Genomic DNA, 12,139 nt, shown 5'->3' with positions numbered 1-12,139 from the left:
TCTCCCTGGCATTGCCACTAGAAGCCGGAGAAGTAATCAACTCAGGGAATGAGAGGTGGGCTCCAGGAAGGGGTGGCCTGGAAACAACTCATATTCATCCATCCATCCATCCATTTATCCATCTATTCAGTCACTCATTCATTCATTCAACCAACATTAATTTAGCTTCCTGGGAAGCCACTCCTGAAGGAAGGAGCCTCTCCTTTCATCCCCAGATTGCAAGGTAGGGTATTGATAAAGTTTTGTGGAAGCAACCACAAAGACCCCACTAATCTGGCTGTGAGCCACCCCAAGCTCCCTGTATGGGCTCCTCCTCTACAGTTCTGCCCCTTTGGGGAGTCCTGCAGGCTTCAGCACAGGTTCTGCCACCACGCCCGCTGGCTGTGACCCCAGGGTGCAGGGCAGGTGGGCGTCATGGATGACCTCCTGGACAGTGGCCCGGAAGGTCTTGCTCACAAAGGAGTAGAGCCCAAAGTTGACTGCTGTGTTGAGCATGGCCGCCATGTTGGCCACATCCAAGGCCAGGTGGACCCTCCAGTCCCGGTAGACGGGGGCCACGTACAGGTGGTAGAGCATGACAAAGATGCGGGGTGCCCAAAGGAGGGCGAAGAGCGTGGTGACACCCAGGAGGATGGCGGTGCTCTTGCCCACCCGGGGCCGAGGCCCACTCTGGCCCCTTCTCTGTAGCTGGCAGACAATGGCCGAGTTGGTGACCAGGAAAACGGCACAAGGGATGAAATAGACGATGAGGCAGTGAGCCCACTTGAGGACCTTGTCCAATGTGCTGGGGGGGTCCTCGTCCCTCCACACGTCCATCCACCAGTAGAAGGGGATGCCAGTCAGCAGGGCAGTACCAAGGACAGCAGCGATGGCCCGCCGGGTCCGGCCTGGGGATGAAGTGGCCCGATGGTGCAGGGGGTGGCACAGGGCGCCGTACCGGTCGACCGTGAGCAGGACGGCGATCCAGACTGAGGCGTGGTTGGCAGCAAACTCCAGGATGTTAGCCGCGCGCACCACAGCCTGGGGCACCTTTCGGGCCAGCACTGCTCCCTGTAGGAGGAAGCCCACGAACACGATGACTACCTGGGTGATGACATCCGAGGCCGTGAGTGCCAGAAGGTAGTAGTAGGAGGGCTTCCTGGTCCTGGCGGCGAGGCGGGCCAGGGCCACTGTGGTCAGGAGGTTGACTGATGGCAACCGAGGTCAGGGAGGGGAGAGGTCAGAGGCGTTAGAAGGGCTCCTCGGATTTGCTTTCTCATCGTCCCTCCCCACCTGCTGGTTCTGGCTTCTCTTTTCCTCTTTCCAGACCCTTCTTAAACCTCACTTTGTCTGGAAGGTTAATCAGATCAGCCCTGCCTCGTCCAGTCATGCGCTGTAGGCCACTGCCTTATACACTAGCTTCCCTGGCAACGGGCACAGGGATGGGCAGTTCCCTAATTCCACCCGTCCTTTCCTGCATCCACACCCCACCCGACCCACAGCTCTGCTCTCTGAACGCAGTGGATGGTACAGGAAGCTTTTGATGGAGCTGGGGGCGGTCAGGCAAAAACTTAGTCATCCTAGGAGGTGCCCATTCCTGGGGGTAGAAGGGGGCTGTCTGCTGTGGTGAAAACTTGGGTTTAGCTATAGAGCACCCCAACTCCTGGCCCCTCACTTTTACTCCCCATTATGCTTGGCTTTCCAGTGACCCAGATCACCCCACAAAGGCAAGGAGAGCGCTGGGGTCTATGATCCTGGGTTTCAGGGGTCAGCCCAGAGGGTTGGCACCCATTGAAGGAGAACTCCAACTTCTGGGCAACCCCAGGACCCCAGACCCAGCTCCCCACTCACCAGGCAGCCCCAGGCCCAGCAGGACGCTGTAGTAGATGACAGGGAGGACCCCGGCCACACACGGGGACCTCTCTGGGATCTCCGGCCAATGGCCTTCAAACTCCTGGCTCAGCCCACTGCCATTGGGTGTGAGCATTGGCGTCACCTGTAGCTGGCCAGCTAGGAAGCGCAGAGGGTGGGTTAGAGCATTTGGTTCCTTTCCAGTCTGGCCTGGCAGCAGCCCTACCCTGCCCCTGACCCACTCTGTGCAGACCCTGTGGTCAGGCCCAGCCAAACGGTAATGCTTCCTGCCAAGCACACTCCACCCCAGCCCACCCCCGCAGTGGCCCGGCTCCCCAGTTGGCGGGAAGAAGCACTTGTTGGCGTTTCTTGCTGACACGGAGATTATTTCTCGATCATATTTGCTCCTGGTGGATCTTCAGCCTGCAAAGCAGGGCCCTAAACGGGCTGCTAGTCACGGTCAGGAGGGGATTTGGGGGTGGGGCGATTGTGAAATACGGGGGCCCTGGGCCTTGCTCCAGGCGGCCTGAGCCAGAGGGTCTGCACCGGCGCTTGGGCAGCTGTGTTTTTAAAGCATCCCGGGTGATCCTGACCCACAGTAACTCACGGCTCTGCCAAACAGCCACCCCCCTCTTTAAGGAGAGACGTTACTAAGTTCCGCTCCTTTCTACTCGAGAGCACCCTCTCCCAGTGCTATTGGAGCTGGAATGGCCCCGGTTTTCAGACTGGGAAACTGAGTCCAGAGGGGGTAAGGTGACCTGCCTGCTGTCACACGCAGCTGGCAGGTGGCCAGTCTGGGATAAGGACCAACCTCATGCTCTGGTCCCTGCCTCTCTTAGTCCACACTTTAGGAGTTTAGGTTCCACCTTCCAGCTTTTGATGTTTCCATATCCGCTTCAAGCTCCCCTCTCCCAGACTCTAGATTCCTCACTGGTCCTGCCACCTTACTCTCCCTGCCCACCCTGGCCCTAGACACTTTACCTGTCTCTTGTCCTGCAAGCCTCATGCTGCTGGGTCCTGAGTCCTGGGTCACCCCGTGGCTTTTTCTGGTGGTCCCAGCAGCTCGCTCTCATCATCGCCAGCTCTCCCGAGCGGTTGTTTGCCCCGGGATTATTCCAGCCGTGCTGAGCCTGACGGTCGGTGCGGGGAGGTGGGGTGGAGGGGGGAGGGAGGAGGGGGAAGGGGAGGGCGGGGCAGAGGCTGAGGGGAAGGTCTGTAAAGTAGTCGCTGCCCGGAGCAAACCAGGATGGGGAGGGTGCACAGGCAGGGGAGGGGCGAGGCTGGGAGGCAGACCTTGGGGCGGTGGGGGGCGGTAGCATCAGGGCTCTGGTTGGGCTGCCTCGTGCTCCAGGGCACTCTGGGAACGGGCCTGGCCTCGGTCTGGCAGTCAAACCCGGGGCGTGAGGCGTTTGGGGAAAGGCAGACAGATTCCAGGAGCTGACTCAGACGGGGCTGGGGGGAGGGAACCAGTGCTGGGGAGGGAGAACTGAGGCTGCCCTGGGCAGGACCCAGATCTGGAGCAAAGCCTCACGGGCCAGGTTTGAAGGAGTCAGTGCCGCGGTGGCTGTGGGTGGTGGGACGAGAAGGAGACTCTACCCAGGCGGGCTGTTGGCCTGGAAGGATGGCAGGAAGCCATGCCCAGTGCTGGCCGTGACGGCCAGGCCAGCGGAAGCCTGACCAGGCTGCCAGCAGCGCTGGGAAAGCCAGACCCAGCGGCTCCTTGCAAGCCGTTGTTTTCCTGGCCCTGGTGAAATGGACTTTCCTTTAAGGAAAATTAGTCACCGGCCGATCAACACCATCCGGCGTGGCTTGCGCCCTGGAGAGGCTGGAACCTGCGCCCAGCCGGCTCCCCGGCCCCACGCGGGGAAGAGCGACCGGGGCAGCTCACAGAGGGCACCCGGGACAACGTGTGGAGTGGCTCGAGGAGAGCTGAGGCCCAGCCAGCACTCGCTTCCCACGCTCACCCTCTGGGAACGCCCCAGAGCTGGTTTCCCTACGTTAGATCCCAATTCCGGGGCTGGAGCTACCTGGATGCCCACCCCCAGCCTCACCTCCACGCGCAGCCCTGGAACTCACAGAGGCCTTGCTGACCCCTGCTGGCTGGGGCCTGACCCTGAAGTCCTCCGAGAGTCCTCTGGCTTTGGCCAGGTCCCCTGGGTGGCACAGTGGGACCAGAGTAGGCACTACCCACTCAGGTCCCCAGGCAGAGTGTCCAGGACTCCAGACCCAGAGGGTGAAGGTAGCACAGATAATTCCTCAGGCCACCACGTCCCTGCACCAGGACGCTGTGGATACGCAGAGGGCCGTTTACAGCCGGGTGTGAGGGTCTCTGCTGACATTTCCTGAGGACCTACCCTGTCCTACACGTGTCACCCTCCCGGCAGCCCCTCAAGCTAACTCAGGTTACCTCCGTTTCACACAAGAGGGGACCGAGGCTCAGAGAAGGCCAGCAACTACGCTAAGCCCACAGAGCTAGCAAGTGGAGGTTGGAAATTGAACGTGGGTTTGTCCCTCCCCCAGAGCCGTTCGCTGGTCACTGGCCCCCACCATCTGCTCTCCGGAAGAGCAGGGGCTGAGGCAGCACGAGGCCACTGTGAGCTCGGGCTTTACAGGGAGAGGAAGTGGGCCAGGCGGACAAAACTCAGATGTGGAAGGCCCTCCAGTCCGGGGACAGCAGGATGGAGGCAGGAAGGCAGGTGTGCCACCGCGGGACAGCCGGGCTTCAGGGGAAGCTTTCAATATCATGTCAGTTACTTCAGGGCGCAATTCCTGTAGCATCGCTGTGCCGCCCTGAATCCACGTGGCCTGGAACCTAAGCTCGGGATTGCCTCTTCCCCAATCTAAGCGTTTGGGGGCTCCCTAGCTCAGGAAGGGAGACGTCACAGGTGCACGGGAGGCTGCAGCTGGGGTGGGGCTGGGGCTGGGAGCCCACCCCTCCGCCATCCTGTGTCTGATCACTCACGCCACAGATCCAGAAACTCTACATCTGCCCCAAGCTTGCTTCTCCAGCACTAGAGATTCCTTGCCCCATGGGGATCATCTACGGCTACCGAAACATCGGCTACTGAACATCTGTTCAGGTTTTTCCATAAGCTGTTACCCAAAGGGCCGAATGAACTTTTTCGCCAACACAGTAGCTTCCCAGAAAAGACAGTAGGGGCCGTGGAAAGAAAGGTCAAGCAGCAACGCAGCACTTGACTCCTGGCTCTGCCCATTCTGAGCCGTGAAACCTCAGACAAGTCCCTTGAGTTATAGACACCCTTGCCTCGGGTGGGAAGCGACACTGCTCTCTGTTCTAGCTCAGAGTTGCTCTCAAGGAATTATGGAGCTTCCAGGTTGACAGGGCAAAATGAAACAGATTGTCTCAGATCTTCCATCTCCAAGATTGGGCAGGGCGAACGCCCTCCTTCTTCTCTCCAGCTCCAAGACTCTCACGCACACCACACACACACACACACACGCATGCAGGGAATTCCCTGGCAGTCCAGTGGCTAGGATGCCGCGCTTCCACTGTAGGGGGCACGGGTTCGATCCCTGGTCAGGGAAATAAGATCCTGCATGCTGTGCGCTGTGGCCAAAACAAAACACATGCGTGCACACCTACACACCACACACACACACACACGTGTGCGCACATACATAGCGCGCGCACACACACACACACACACACACACACACACACACTCCAGAAAACCTCAGGCTAAGAAAATGAGAATGGAGAGTGCGTATTCCTGGAGAGCCAATTTCTAAATCAGTAGAGGGGTTTCAGGGATAACAGAAGTTAGAGCTAGTAAGAGGTGGAGCCTCTCAGAGATGGGGAGTCAGAGGTGACCCTCCTGAGTCTTCTTGGTAACCTGGGACCTCCCCGATCCCTGCACACTCGAAATGCCATCCATGTAATTCTAGCAGGTGGACCTTAGCTTGGGGGTGTACGTGACAATCGCCGAGATGCTGAGAAGACACAGATGCCCTGGCTCCTAGGTGGAGTGGGGGAGATTCCAGTGCAGGCAGCCACACCTCTAGGGGCTGATGCAGCGCGAAGTTAAGACCATTTTCTGAGTAGTGGGTTCTCGTAGCCTCATCTTTTTATCATCAACATTCCTGTCGGAAAGCATTGCACAGGGAAGCTGGGATGCCCTCAGAGGCCACGACCCCCGTCACACTGAGGCTCTGTTTTTCTGAGCTGGGCCAGGGAGGTGGTACAGCCCACGGGAAGGGCAGGCGGGCAGCCAGTGGGCAAGGGATGGTGGATCTGGACGAGGGGAACCAGGCGTGAAGGTCAGGACAGCCGGGAGGGGTTTCCGCTGGGCTGGACAGCTACATGTTTGCCAACCCGGACGAGGCAGGTGCCAGACCCACTTCCCGCTCTCTCTGTGGCTCCAGAGAGGGGGGTGGAGCTGTTGGGTCTCTCTGTGCCAGCCCGGGGCAGAAATCAATGCGTGGAGCTGGTCCCTGGCATCCAGAGAGCAAAGGAGGGTGGGCTCCCACCCATCCCCAGTTAAAGACCCAGCCTCAGGAGAAACTCTGAGCTGGATCTCTCAGGAGCACACCCCACCTCCACCATTTCAATTCAACAACTTGGAAGGACTCCCTCCCATGGAGATCGGGGCCAGGCCCTACTTGCTTCTGGAAAAGGTGAGGCCTCCCCAGCACCTGCCCACCCATAACACACACCCCTTGGGCTCTAGACGCCACCCTCCTCTCTCTGTCCTCCTTTGTCCTTAGAAGAGCTCTCCTCTGTACTAACCCAGCTGAAACGGCCACCTAGCTCTCTGCCTGTTTCTCCAACTGTCAGGGTGGGGTACTGGGTCTGCTGTGTGTCTCCTTGGAACTCTGAGATGGGAAAAATTACACTAGGAGGTCGGACAGAAGCTGGTAAAAGAAGCCTTCCAACAAGGTGAACCAAGAGACCTGAGACCTCTCGGGAAGGTGAATTAAAGGAAGGAAGTGACCAGGCATCTCCAGTCCCCATGCCTGGATTTGGGCTGCTTGGGCGGGGGGTGGGATGCCTGCCGAGGACCAGCCTCCAGCGAGGCGGCCAGCTCTGTTCTGGGCAGGGGTCCTCCGTGCAGGGGTGCACAGGCTCGGGTGCAGCTCCTCTATGCCCAGCCCTGCCATCTTAGCTCACCTTGACCCTGGGTGAGGGGTGTGATGGTCACAGCCCCCACCTCCCTAAAGACTCATCACCCTCCCAGGAACATTCTTCAAAGAAGACACGAAAATGCTACCAGTTACCCCGTGGGCCCCTATTTGAGACCCTTGCCCTCCTTTCTGGAGAGCCAGCCCACCCCAAAATGGGAGAGGGGGAGGGGTGGGAGCGTGAGCTGCCGCCGTGTTTCTCTTCCAGGCCCTTCCTTTGCCGCCGGCTCACCGCGGCTCCCCTGCCATGACGCTGGCAAGCTCGTGCTCTGTGCCAGGGTGGAGGCCGAGCCTGGGATCCGGGGACCGGGCCGGCGACCCTCTGCGCTGGTGGCGGCGACTGGTTCTGGAGCCCCCTGCCTGCCCTTTGGAGAGCCTTAAACTTCCCAGAAGAGGAATGAGTCGCTGTGCCAGGTGGTAGGAGCTATGGGGGAGGGTGCCGGATCCGTCCCCCTCAGGGGCCCACCGGCAGTACAATAGCCCCTGGGGCTGCTGCTCTCTGGCTTAACTCGTTGCCTGGGCAACAGCTGGGGCCCGTTTCCACCAATCCACGGCAGAGGCTGGGTGGTGGGCGGGAAGCCAGCCGGGGAAGGGAGGGCACCAGCCCCTTGGGCGGGACCCTATATAAGGAGGAGGAATGTGAGTGGAGAGGTCTGGGCTTCGCTCTCCCTCCAGTGGGCTTGGGGACAGGGCACAAAGATGCTTAGGCTGGGCTACACCAAACCTGGGTCCTGGGCCAGCTTCTGGGCCATCCTGACCCTAGTGGGCCTGGTCGCTCGTGCAGGTGAGTGGGCAGGGGGCAGGGAGAAGGGGCAGGACCTTCCGGCTTTAGCCACACACGGCCAGGAGGGGGCGGTGTCCAGCCAGCCAGGACGGGCGCAGAGTGGATTTGATCACACAGCTCCGTGGAGGAGGGCAGCCTGCCTCCGAGGGGACGAGGGCTGGGTAGGCAGGCAGGCAGGAGTCTCAACGACAAGAAGACCCTTCCACTGTCCATTGTCCCAGGCAGCTGGGCCCAGCTAGAGGCGAGTGGGGTGCCATCAGCATTCAGGGCCTTCAATGTGACAGCTTGGAGAGGCGGGGCTGGGAGATAACCTCGGGCTCCTCTCTCACCCTTTCTTCCTCCCTCTGTCTCCCTCTTGCTTTACACAAAGATGCTCTGCTCTCCTGTGAGTGCCCTCTCCAAGAGCGCACATGGGCCTCGGGACAAGTGTGTGTGTGTGTGAGTGTGTGTGAGTGCGTGTGTGTGCATGTGTGTGTGTGTGCGCGCGCGCGCTGGGGGGTAGGTGTGCCCGTCTGCTGCTGTCAGCTCCTCACACTGTGCTCCGCTTGGAGAAGCTGCTGGCAGTGTTTTCTGTCATTGAGTTTTCTGTCACCGAGGGCATGTCCCCAGCTGACCCTCACGGTATCCCTGGAAACATGCAAGAAGGGCCCAGCGCGCCCAGCCTGCAAGGCGGGAACACCAGCCTCAAGGCACAGGTACCCCGAGAGTCCTGTCCAGGACAAGCTGGCCCTCTGTGCTTTCTCTGGTCTCCCGCAGGCCAGTGGAGACGGGACCCAGGAGGGCTGCTGGGCCTGGAAGCAGCTTCCCCTCCAGGCTGCAGCCTCCTCTCACAGCCAGGCCCTCCCCTCCCACTCAGCGCTGGGGCGGATCCTCGGCCCCCCCCCCACCCCCCAGGTTGCCAAGCCCATCCTCTTCCAGGGCCTCTGGCAGGCTCCTTCTCAACGCTTCCTCAGGGAGCCTGTCTCTGATTCCTGCACCTAAAGGAGCTGCCACCCCACTGCTATCACCTCCCTTATTTACCACCATCTAAAGCTAGAGTGCTTACTTGTGTATGTATTGCTGGTCTAAGGAGCTTGTGCTTTGATGAGTGTAAGAAGCTGGCTTGTTTTGTTCACTGTGCTATTCTGAGCTCCAGGAGCGTGTCTGGCTTGTAGTAAGTGCTCAGTTTGTTAGTGACTGCACTCCTTTGGACAACTCTTCCGAGGGGTGAGGTGCACAGTTCTTCAGGAGGTGAGACGGGGGGGAACCAAGAGGTTCCTCGACCCCCGCCTAGGGATCTGGCATCATGGAGACCAGCTCTGGACACTTTGTCCCACGCTGGGTCACGAGCTCTCCCCGCCAGGAATCTGCCCACCTTCCAAGAGCATCCTCTCAGGGTCTGCTCAGGGTCAGGTTTACAAGCTTCCCCACCCAGGATGTGCTTGTGTGCGCACAGGTGCATCCACGCACTTCACGGGCACAAACAGGTGAGCACACAGCCTCCCCGGGCTCATCCGCTCTCTGCCCACAGCCAACCACATGCATCTCCAGCTGGTCCCTCTGCAACCCCAGCAGGCTGCCCGGGGCCTGGGTGCCTTCTCAGGCTGTGCCGTGTTCCTTCCTGCTGCAGCCCAGAAAACCGATGTCGGCGGGGAGTCAACGGGCACCTCCATCAACCACTCCCAGACGCTGCTCCAACGCCTGCAGGAGCTGCTGCGGCAGGGCAATGCCAGCGACGTGGTGCTGCGGGTCCAGGCTGCGGGCACCGACGAGGTCCGAGTCTTCCACGCCCACCGCCTGCTGCTGGGACTGCACAGTGAGCTGTTCCGGGAGCTGTTGAGTAACCAGAGCGAGGTGGTGCTGCAGGAGCCCCGGGACGGCGCTGCTGTCTTTGACAAGTTCATCAGGTGGGGAAGGATCAGGGGGAAGACTCCGGGACTTTCCAAGCCCCTGGCTTCTCCACTCACAGGGTGACGGAAGCCCTGGATCCTAGCAGACATCATGCCCGTTCCCTGGATGTCATTAGGATGACCGTGCAGCCGCCTCCTTCTTCCCTCCTTCCACTGCACTCCTGCAAAATGCAGCGTGACTCCCCTGCCCTTGCCTGGAGGCTCTGTGTGGTTTGATGTCACTTAGCAGTTACCCTCAGAGCTGTTTCCAAATCTGGCCCTGAGAGCTTTTAAAAACTGTAGATTCCCGGGCCCCACCCTGGATCCTGGGCTTCCCGTCTAGGGTTGGGCCGAGCAGTCGTTTCTTTCCTTTCTTAAAAAAATATGTATTTATTTATTTGGCTGTGCCGGGTCTTAGTTGTGGCACGTGGGATCTTTAGCTGCGGCATGCGGGATCCAGCGCCCTGACCAGGGATCGAACCCACCCCCCGCGTTGGGAGCGCAGAGTCTTAGCCACTGGACCACCAGAGAAGTCCCCCAAGCAGTCGTTTCTTATTTTAATGTCTCCGGGTGGCTTCGGTGTCTGGCCCCGTTTTGAACCAGAGGGCTAGGGAGCTAAAAACGTTAGCCATCTCTCTGCCCCATCTCCTGCCTCCTGCTAGTGGGGCACCATTCACACTCTAGCCTGAGAAAGTGACCCTGATTTGACGGCTTAGATAAGATGGCTGCAGAATTCGGGTCATTGCTTCCAACTTCCGGGCAACGGGAAGAGGGATAACACGGAAGGGCCAAAGGGTCTCCCCGCCACCCCGGTCAGTTCTACTTAACCAGCATTCCCCCAATCCCACTCTGTGCCTCTGCGGAAATCTCATTGGCTAGAATTCAGTCACATGACCGCACTCGCTCTAAGGGAGCCTGGGAAACATCTTTTAGTCCCAGAGGCAAACAGCGAAGTGAAATGTCTTGCCCACTCTCATAGCGAGCAGCTGGCGGCATGTGAGTCCAGATAGTAAACCCCGCAATGGCAGGAGCTACATCTGTCTTGTTCTAGCACAGAGCTCGGCACCTAGTAGGTGCTCAATACATGCATGCTATTTCCATGTCCCCACGAGAAACGGAAAGAAGAGGCCGTGAGGTCGGATGGGCCTGGGAGGGCCCTTCTGTTGGCGCCCTTGACCATGATGGCCTCTGACCAAGGCCGGGGCCCTCTAGACCCAGAAAGCGGCTCTGGGTGGGGTCGGGGTGGGCCCGCCCGCCCTGACCGCGCCCCATCTCTGCGCCTCTCCGGCAGGTACCTCTACTGCGGGGAACTGATCGTGCTGCTGGCGCAGGCCATCCCCCTGCACAGGCTGGCCACCAAGTACGGCGTGTCCTCCCTGCAGCGGGGCGTGGCCGACTACATGCGCGCGCACCTGGCGGGCGGCGCGGGCCCGGCGGTGGGCTGGTACCACTACGCGGTGAGCACCGGGGACGAGGCCCTGCGTCAGAGCTGCCTGCAGTTCCTGGCCTGGAACCTGTCGGCCGTGGCGGGGAGCGCCGAGTGGGGCGCCGTGAGCCCCGAGCTGCTGGCGCAGCTGCTGCCGCGCTCGGACCTGGTGCTGCAGGACGAGCTGGAGCTGTTCCACGCGCTGGAGGCGTGGCTGGGCCGCGCGCGGCCGCCCCCCGCCGTGGCCGAGCGGGCGCTGCGCTCCATCCGCTACCCCATGATCCCGCCGGCGCAGCTGTTCCAGCTGCAGGCGCGCTCGGCAGCCCTGGCGCGCCACGGCCCGGCGGTGGCCGACCTCCTGCTGCAGGCCTACCAGTTCCACGCCGCCTCGCCGCTGCACTATGCCAAGTTCTTCGACGTCAACGGCAGCTCCTTCCTGCCCCGCAACTACCTCGCGCCCGCGTGGGGCGCCCCGTGGGTCATCAACAACCCGGCCCGCGACGATCGCAGCACCAGCTTCCAGACGCAGCTGGGCCCCAGCGGCCACGACTCGGGCCGCCGGGTCACGTGGAACGTGCTCTTCTCGCCGCGCTGGCTGCCCGTCAGCCTGCGGCCCGTCTACGCGGATGCCGCGGGCACCGCGCTGCCCCTCGCCCGCCCCGAGGACGGCCGGCCGCGGCTCGTGGTCACGCCGGCCAGCAGCGGCGGCGACGCGGCGGGCGTGAGCTTCCAGAAGACCGTGCTGGTGGGGACGCGCCAGCACGGCCGCCTGCTGGTCCGCCACGCCTACAGCTTTCACCAGAGCAGCGAGGAGGCCGGCGACTTCCTGGCGCACGCCGATCTGCAGCGGCGCAACTCCGAGTACCTGGTGGAGAACGCCCTGCACCTGCACCTCATCGTGAAGCCCGTCTACCACCCCCTCATCCGGACCCCCAAGTAGCCAAGCGGGGCCCGGGGCGGGAAGCTCGGCGTCCCTGAGGCCTCTGGATCGGGAAATACAGGCCCGGCAGAGATGGGCCAGAGGGACCAGGAGTGGCATGGCCAGTGGAGGTGCCCACCCTGGCCCCCTGGGTGGAATCCACCTGAGGGGTG

The 12,139-nt window shown here is 61.1% G+C and overlaps 2 protein-coding genes across 2 annotated transcripts; one reads left to right on the top strand and one right to left on the bottom strand.

The window, feature by feature from the left end:
• Positions 1-315: 315 nt before the first annotated feature.
• On the bottom strand, positions 316-2,906 carry GPR142 (G protein-coupled receptor 142). The gene is given in 4 exon segments (XM_065896916.1): positions 316-1,187; positions 1,831-1,989; positions 2,812-2,863; positions 2,865-2,906. Coding segments are annotated over 4 exon segments (1,125 nt in total).
• A 4,762-nt stretch (positions 2,907-7,668) lies between these two features.
• Positions 7,669-12,034, top strand: BTBD17 (BTB domain containing 17). The gene is made up of 3 exons (XM_065896915.1): positions 7,669-7,753; positions 9,363-9,639; positions 10,913-12,034. Exons 1-3 carry the CDS (start codon positions 7,669-7,671, stop codon positions 11,985-11,987), a joined length of 1,437 nt encoding a protein of 478 aa, XP_065752987.1. The 3' UTR covers positions 11,988-12,034.
• Positions 12,035-12,139: the final 105 nt, after the last annotated feature.

Source organism: Phocoena phocoena, chromosome 19 (genome assembly GCF_963924675.1).
Source record: "Phocoena phocoena chromosome 19, mPhoPho1.1, whole genome shotgun sequence".
NCBI classification, from domain to species: Eukaryota; Metazoa; Chordata; class Mammalia; order Artiodactyla; family Phocoenidae; genus Phocoena; species Phocoena phocoena.
Note: the sequence above shows the minus strand (reverse complement) of the source record. Positions and strands in the feature narration are given on the sequence as shown.